Source organism: Globicephala melas, chromosome 20 (genome assembly GCF_963455315.2).
Source record: "Globicephala melas chromosome 20, mGloMel1.2, whole genome shotgun sequence".
NCBI lineage: Eukaryota > Metazoa > Chordata > Mammalia > Artiodactyla > Delphinidae > Globicephala > Globicephala melas.
Window position 1 is genome coordinate 40106642 of NC_083333.1, and position 7967 is coordinate 40114608.

The window sequence follows — 7967 nt, forward strand, 5'->3', positions numbered from 1 at the left end:
AAGGTTTCCTGTGTCAAGTATTTGCGCAATCAGAGCTGAATTGTAGATATTCTTGTAATGTCTAGTTATTTTGAAAGATTTATATAATGAATTCTGGATATATGACCAACAAAACTGATGAAATGAAACAAACAAACAGAACACCCGAGGAAGCTGAGGTAAGGGGACAGGGAGACCTGACCTGACCAGCGTCCATGCTATAGCCCTGAGTCCTCCCCGGCATCATGGCATTGACATTCTGACACACAGGCCCAGGTGATTCATCAGTTTATTAAGTTGTATTAAAACAGTACTTTGATCCCACATTTGGGATGGTGGAGGAAGGCGGCTCGGCTCCCTCCAAACCTTCCATGCTTGATCCCATCAGCATGAATTCCTTCACCCAGGCCTGGGGAACTCCTGTGATGCTTGCCTAGCCCCAGGCCCTGGGAACCTGCCCAGGCCTGGAATTTGGGGAAAACATGGCCCAAGGGTGCTTAATCTGTCACAGGCGCCAGCCACCCACCGGGGGTAATATTTGAGGAAGAGCTTCTTGGCCAGGTCCACTGTGTCTCCTTGGGGCTGGCTAGGATACCTCTTTGTGCTGAGGACGAAGGTCTGTTCCAGCTGGAAGGCATTCTTGTCAAACTGGTGCTGTTGGAAGGGGATGCCTTGGACCAGGCTCTTAGCCAGGGTCTCCGTGAAGAGCCGCCAGCGGGGGGCGTAGTAGTCGGCCACCAGTCCCGCCAGCTGCTTGTTGGCGTAGTCTAGGATGTTGCCCTCTGGCCCCCACAGGGTCAGCTGGTAGCGGCTGTTCTGCTCATAGAAGCGGGCCTCAGTCTCACTGACGGCAGCCACCCGGGCCTGCTCCAGCCAGCTGCCCAGCAGGAAGTGGCTGTCACTAGCCAGCACCTTGTCCAGCGCGGGCAGGAGCTCATAGGCCAGGACGCCTCCTGCCCTCATCAGGGGAACCAGCTCCTTGTTCAGATAGGCGGTCCTCACCTTTTCGTAGTACAAGCTGACCAGCTCCTGGACTGCCTGGCGAGTGACATCCACCAGGTCGTAGCAGAAGGCCGGGCTGGAGGCCAGGGCGGGGGTGGCTGTCAGCAGCAGCCGCCACGCCTCCAGTACATCCGATCGGTTGTACCAGACGTCGGTAACCATCTGTAGGGACGGCCGCCTGACCAGCGGGCTGCGATTGTGTCCACGGCAGCCCTCGCCAGAGCAGTTGTAGACACTCCTGAGAAGCAGCCTCCACGCTGCCTCTGCGTCCCCATGGGAGACCCCGTACCGCCGGGCTGCAAAGCCCACCACCCAGGCCCCCAGATCTGCCACTGGGCCCTTCCGCCAGCCCAGCTCAGCCATGAGGGCGTAGACCACCTCGTTCTGGCCGATGCCCTCAGGGGTCATGCCCGTGCCTACCATGGTGGAGTTGGGGAAGAGGCGGGCGGCTGTGGGGCCTCGGTTCACAGACTCCAGGGCCCCAAACAAGCCGTGGTTGCCCCCGAAGTTATGCAGCATGCACCAGATAAAGGGCTGGCCCTGGAAGGAGGCTGTGCGGACGTACACGGGCCGGCTCTCAGCAAACAGGTCCAGAACCAGGAGGCGGCCACGGGGCACGGCCCCCAGCACGGCCCCCACCTGGGCGGGCCCCCAGAACTCGGGCTGGTGCTGGAAGAGCCAGCCTTGGAGCAGCCATACGGCGTCAGGGTCCACTGTGGTGGGGCAGTGGGGACAGAAAAGAGGGTGGTAAGAGGAGAGGGGGCAGGAGAGCATTCACCCCATTGTACAGATGAGGAAACAGAGGTCCAGAGAAGTTAAATGACTCTATCACAGGACACTCCTTCCCCTAAAACCCATACCACCCCGCCCCACCGCGGCCAGAAGGGCATTCCACAGCACAAGTCCTTCCCATCTCCTCCTCCTCCCACTGGGAGTGCCAGGGTATGCTGTAAAGCTTTACAGAGCATCAGAATTACCCAGAGAGCTGGGCCCCAGCCCCAGGCATTCTGATTCAGGAGGTAGGGGAGGTGCTGAGAATTTGCACATCTGACAGGCCCCAGGGTGATTCTGATGCTGCCGTCCCGGGTCACACCTGGAGCATTGCTGCGCAAAGCCTGAGCCAATATGCTCCTTCCTGGCTGACACAGAGGCCTCCCCAAGCCATTCCTGACCTGGCCCCTCTCTGCCCTTCCCCTGTAAGTGGCAGGAAGGAGAGCTGGGTCCACATTTGTGCATCTAGAAGGGCACCTACCAGCTTGGGGCGCATCCCCTAACCTCTGGCCTGTGTTACCTACTTCAGCATGGAGGCAGAGACCAAATAAAATATGTTCAACAGCTGGCACTTAACGACACTTCACTCTGGGCCAGGCGTTACTCTACTTAGGAGGTAGCCCATTTTGCAGATGAAGCAGCTGAGGCACTGGGAGGCACTGGCGGGGAGGTGATTCATTGCAAGTCTCACAGGCAGGAAGAGTGGCAGTGCCTGCGTTGGAGCAGGATATCGGCTCCAGAGCTCACCTCTCAACCACAGTGTCATTAAATAAGATGATGTGTGTGTGTAGAAGTGCTTGGTAAACTGTAAAGTGCTGTGTGTCACAGTCAGGTGTTATTATTCCCAGTCCTGCCTCCCACCCCCCACTGACCTCTGCCACCCCCATCTCCCTGAGGGTCTCGGGGGGGGGGTCTTCCCTTTCTGACCTCCCCTGGCACCGAACCTGCAATCATGGCCTGGTAGACAGCGGCGGTGGCTGCAGCCAGGTAGGAGGGCTCCGAGGACGGTGGCTGCATCTCGTTGAAAGTATCGGCCCCATAGATGTGATCCGTGCCAAACTCTTTGGTCAGCGCCCGCAGGAAGAGGCTCCCCACCATGGGGAATAGGGGGTCTTCCGGAGCCAGGAGGAAGGAGCAGGAGTACGAGCAGTTGAAATGTCCCCACCTGCCCATCTGGGTGATATTGGCCTGAGGGAACACCCTAGTTGGGGGGGTATGTGTGTGTGTGACAGTTCAGACATTTACTGGAGGCTGACCAGTAGTCATCTCCAGCCTCACTAACTTCTGCAGTTCCTGGGTCGTTCATGCCTCTGTGCCTTTGCACATACTGTGCCCCCGTGCCTGGAGCCCTTTCCTCCTCCCTCCCCGCTTATGCATCTGGCTTCTCCTCGACATCCTTTAAGTTTCACCTGTCTGGAAAGCTTTTGCTGTCTCTCCCCCTCCCACTGGCTGAAACAAATGACATCACCTCTGCTCTGAGCCCTTGCTGCACCCTCCCTTCCCCAAGCAGAAGTGACCTTGACAGAGAATTGGGCCCACATATATCCCTGCCCTTATCACTGTATTGTATCCCCCTGGCAACGTATCTCCCGCTGGGGGCGGCGCCTCTGTGCACCTTTGTGGCTGCATCCCCAGGCCCCAGCACAGGGCCTGGTTGGGCAGCCCTGGATAGCCTGACAAACGTTGGCTGAATGTACGAATGAGGTTCCTGCTGTCCAGTTGGGGAGGCCAAGGAGTGGCCAGTGAGGCCGGCCATGTGTGCTGAGTGCTGACAGTGGTGGGAACCAGGTGCTCATGTGCATGAGGGAGGTGGTAACCAATGCTGGGGGCCCCCCCTACAAGGCTTCCTGAAGGAGGGGAGGTCTCAGCTGGGCCCTGAAGAATTTTGCCAGCCGCAGGAGAGGATGGGTGGGTAGCACAGAGGAACAGAGGGGCAGGAAGGACAGAGGAGACCAGTGCACCCCTACCATCACTAAGAGCTGCCGTTTGCTAAGACTCCGTGCCAAGTCATATATACATTTTATAAGTGAGGAAACTAAGGCACAGAGCAGTCACGTCATCTATCCGAGGTCACGTGGCTAGTCAGTAACAGAGCCAGGAATCAAGCGCAGGCCTACATCTAGAGCTTATTTTTCTTTGACTCGTGCCTGGCAGGGGAATATAAATTCTCTCTCTGAGCTGAATGGAGGGTGAGGGGGGACCTCACCTTGTGAGAGCCTTGGGGACATGCCCTGCGAACGCTGGCAACACGGGGATCATGCCAAACGAGCGCATCCGGTCAAGGATCCGATGCTGCGAGGAATGGGAGGGGCGGCAGTGAGCACGGCCCCCCGAGGCGGGAGGCCCTCACTCTCTCGGGGCACACGGAGTCCCCACCATTCAGTTAAGGGCCCCGGGGTGGGCCAAACACCACCCCCAACCCCAGGCCTGTACCTGTCCAGCACCAATTCTGCTCCTTCCCTTCCCCATCCTTTTACCTGCAGATAAACCTGTTTGAGGTGCCAGGAGGGGGGCAGGGGGCCACTCCAGGTGTGCAGGTTGCCCATGCGCCCCCAGGCCAGGAAGGCAGGACCAGTGAAGTACTCATCGATCTCTGTCTGGGTCAGGCCCAAGGCCAGATACACCTGAGGAGGAGGGAGAGCCCCACACGTGTAAATCATTTATCTCTATTCATTGATCCATTCACTCAACATACGCACGTTCATCTCTTCTCTGGGCTGCACCCTACGGTTACTAAGACAAAACCCGATCCCTGCCTGCAAGGAGCCCAAAGTCTGGGAGAAACAGATCCGTGACCAGGTGAGTTTGCGAATGTCACCCTTGTTGCATGGGTGAGGTGAGGCACAAAGGGGTTCTCCCCAAGATGTGGAAGGGGCCTTAGAAGGCTTCATGGAGCAAGGAGGGCTAGAAGGATGGGTGAGGGCAGCTCTGCAGGGAGCTTAAGCAGCCCCAGGTGTAGCCGGAGTGCTCAGGGCTCAGGTATGGAAGCTCCCAGGCCGGGCAAAGCCTGAAGGCAATGGGGAGCTCTTGAGTGCGTTAATAGTGGAAGGTCTCCACCAGATTTGCAGTTCAGAAAGGACACTCTGGTGGAACTTGGGGAGTGAGGAGTCTCGCTTTGAAAGGAAAATATTGCTTAGAGAGCTCTCTAAGCTCTCATGGCCGGGAGGCCATTAAGGCAGTGTAACTTTTCACATCTCAGACTGGATGGAATCTGACCTTTTGATCTGATCAAGTTATCCAAAGAGCCTGCGAGAAATTCAAGATACTTATTGGGCTCTTACCCTAAAATAACTCTCAGTTCCTTATGAACAAATATTTTCCAGCTTACGTCAGAGTCAGTCACAATTCTCACGAGGCAATTTTTAACAATCTCATGGCTTAAAAAAAAAAAATTAGCCCCTCTTTTTCTTCCTCAGGACACTCTTTCAGGATTACCCGAGCCCGTGTCTCCCAAATTGCAGTCAGTAAAGACCCCAAATAAACTCTTCTTATTTGCAGGCTCCTGCATTATTTTTTGGTTGATGCTGTTCAGAGGCTCTGGCAGACTGGGGTCCAGGCAGAGGGGATGAGAGCCTGAACTGGGGTCATGGATAAGGATGGAGAAGACAAGGCAGATCAAGAGCTGCTAATGAGACAGAATCCACAGAGGCAGCTGACTGACCCACGTGAGGGTGGGGAGAGAGGGGAGGCCGGCTTCTTACAGTGTTTACAGTAGGGTGCTGGGGTCCAGCCCTGGGTAAGTGCTCCTGTGTGTTTGTCTCAACCATGGAAGCTGGGAGGCTGGAGCCATCACTCCTGTTACCAACAGTCCTGGAGCCCTATTCTCTGTGTGCCAGACACTGCGTTGATGTGGGGGAGGCGGGATGCCTGGGGTATGGTGGGCACGCACCTGCTGCCAGATGGCCTCCTGGCCGCCCCAGGCCAGCGCCAGGTTGATGCCGTTCAGCGCCATCCAGTCAATCTCCTGCTCCCAACGGGCCCAGTCCCACCACACGAAGGAGTAGCTTTGTGTGCACACGTTCTGGTAATAGCGGTACCTGCAGGCAGGGGCGTGAGCTGGGGCGTGGCCCTGGGGGCAAAGATAATGTCCCTCACCCCTGAGGGTCCACAGCCTGGGGAAGAACTTGGAGGGCATCCCGGTCCTGGAACAGCTCTCCACACCACCCAGATCTAACCCAGAAAGACGCGGCTCCAGACGTGAGCTCTACTGCTTCACTCCAGGATCCACTCCAGGTGGAGCCTGAGCTTCCGAAGGTGCCCACCCACCTGCGCCCAGCACTCAGCTCCCTAGCCTCGCAGATATTTGGGAGAGCATATTCCGTTTTCATTCCTACTCTGTGTACAGCGTTTAAGTGCCATATGGCAAAGTTGGCCCCTGTCCTGAAGGGGGGGGAAATCCCTCTCTCCACAGTCTAATGGGGAGGCAGCTGTGTGAATGCATCACCTCGGTGTAGTGGGGCAAACGCCAGAACAGAGGCCTGTGACAGGGCTGGGGGTCATTCCTCAGTAAGCATCTTCGAAGAGAGGGGTGGGGGAGGAAAGTAATGGCATTTACCGATCACCGATTATGCACCACAAATTCTACACCCCGCACCGTGCAAATACTCTCAATCAAAGCGGCACCACTGCACGGTAGATGACATTATTTCCATTTTTCAGATGAGCCAGCCGAGGCTCAGAGTGACTTGCTCAAAGATACAAGGCTTTTAGAATCAGACCTGGGGTCTGAAGCCAGGTCGTGCGACCCTAAGGCCAGCGCTTCCTGGCAGCCCGGCGCTGAGGGTGGGGAGGGGCGGGGACTTCAGCTTGGGCTGGCGCCCGGGTGGGTGGAAGCGGCGGGGAGCTGCAAGGGAGCCGAGGGGCGCGGTCCGGCCGCGGTACCTGTTGGGCGTGGCCTCGGTCAGTTCCTCCGGCACCACGGGCAGCGGCTGCGGCAAGCGCAGCTGAGAGCCCGACCAGGCCACGTGGCAGCCGCAGAAGTCGCGCAGGTAGCGGTGCAGCCCCGCGGCGGCGGCCACGCCCGTGGAGCCGAGCACCCGCACCCGCGCCCCGACGCCGCCGCCGCTCAGGCGGTAGGTGTCCAGGCCGGACTCGGCCGCCAGGGCGCGCTCCACCGACACAGAGAAGGCGGCCGCCGGCCCGGGTCCCAGAAGCCGGACCAGCAGCTCCCTCACGGCCGCCGCCTCCCGGGCCTCGTCCCCGGCCGAGCCCCCCGCCGCGGTCAGGAGCAGGAACCCCAGAGCCGCGGCCACCGCCACGGTCTCCATGGTCCACCGGTCTCAGCCCGCCGGGCACCAATGGGGACTCGGGACCAGGGGCGTGACGGCCGCGTCCAATCAGCTGAGGGCCTCAGGTCACGCGGAACTGAAGGTAAAGCACCGGCCGGCGGCTGAGAGACCAGCTTCCGGGTTCCACACCAGCTCCTGAGGGTGTTTTCTGATCACACGTGGTGCAAGAGCGCGTGACCCTGGTGACTTCAAAAGTCCGGGGCCGGATGTGACTCGTAGTCCTTCACAAATGCCTTCAGATACAGCGCGCTTTCACATGCAGATCACTTTCCTTCCGTCCATCCTACCACCCAATAAGTATTTGAAGTTGATTTTGTACCAGGCGCTGCCACCCCTCTTCCGGGGAGACCTACAAACCAAGTACTTATATAAACAAAGATTTACATTATGCAGTTGACCCTTAAACTTTGCATGTGTGTTAGGAGGGCCGACCCTCTGGCAGCCAAAATATAACTTTACAGTCAGCCCTCCTGTATCCAGGGTACCGCATCCGCGGACCATGTAGTAGTGTAGCACGTATTTATGGAAAAAAAAATGCCTGTATAAGTGGACCCGGCAGTTCAAACACGTGTTGTTCAGGGGTCCACTGTACTTGTGATGCTGTGTACGGTCCCCAGCCAAAGGCTTCCAAAAGGAAGTGACGTTTAATCCGAATTAAGTTGGGATTGTCCAGGAGAAGAGGGAGGGGAATACCATTCTGTGAAGAAAAAAATGCATATATGAAGACCCAGGAAGTGTAAAGAAAGAGCTGAGCAGATCTGAGGAACTAAAAGGTCAGGAAGCTGGAGGAGGGATGCACCGTGTGAGCCTGGACTGGCCATGGGGCGGGGCCTGGTGGGTGTGACCAGGGCTCTCATGTGATCTGTAAGCGGTAGCAGCAGCTGAACAGGATGGGAGTTATCCTCATTTTACATCCTGGGAAACTGA

At 57.4% G+C, this 7967-nt stretch overlaps 1 protein-coding gene across 1 annotated transcript; it reads right to left on the minus strand.

Annotated features, from left to right (window-relative positions):
* Positions 1-251: 251 nt before the first annotated feature.
* NAGLU (N-acetyl-alpha-glucosaminidase) lies at positions 252-7155 on the minus strand. The gene is given in 7 exon segments (XM_030839726.3): positions 252-486; positions 489-1694; positions 2697-2953; positions 3959-4044; positions 4230-4376; positions 5642-5789; positions 6634-7155. Coding segments are annotated over 7 exon segments (2304 nt in total). The 5' UTR covers positions 7020-7155; the 3' UTR covers positions 252-412.
* Positions 7156-7967: the final 812 nt, after the last annotated feature.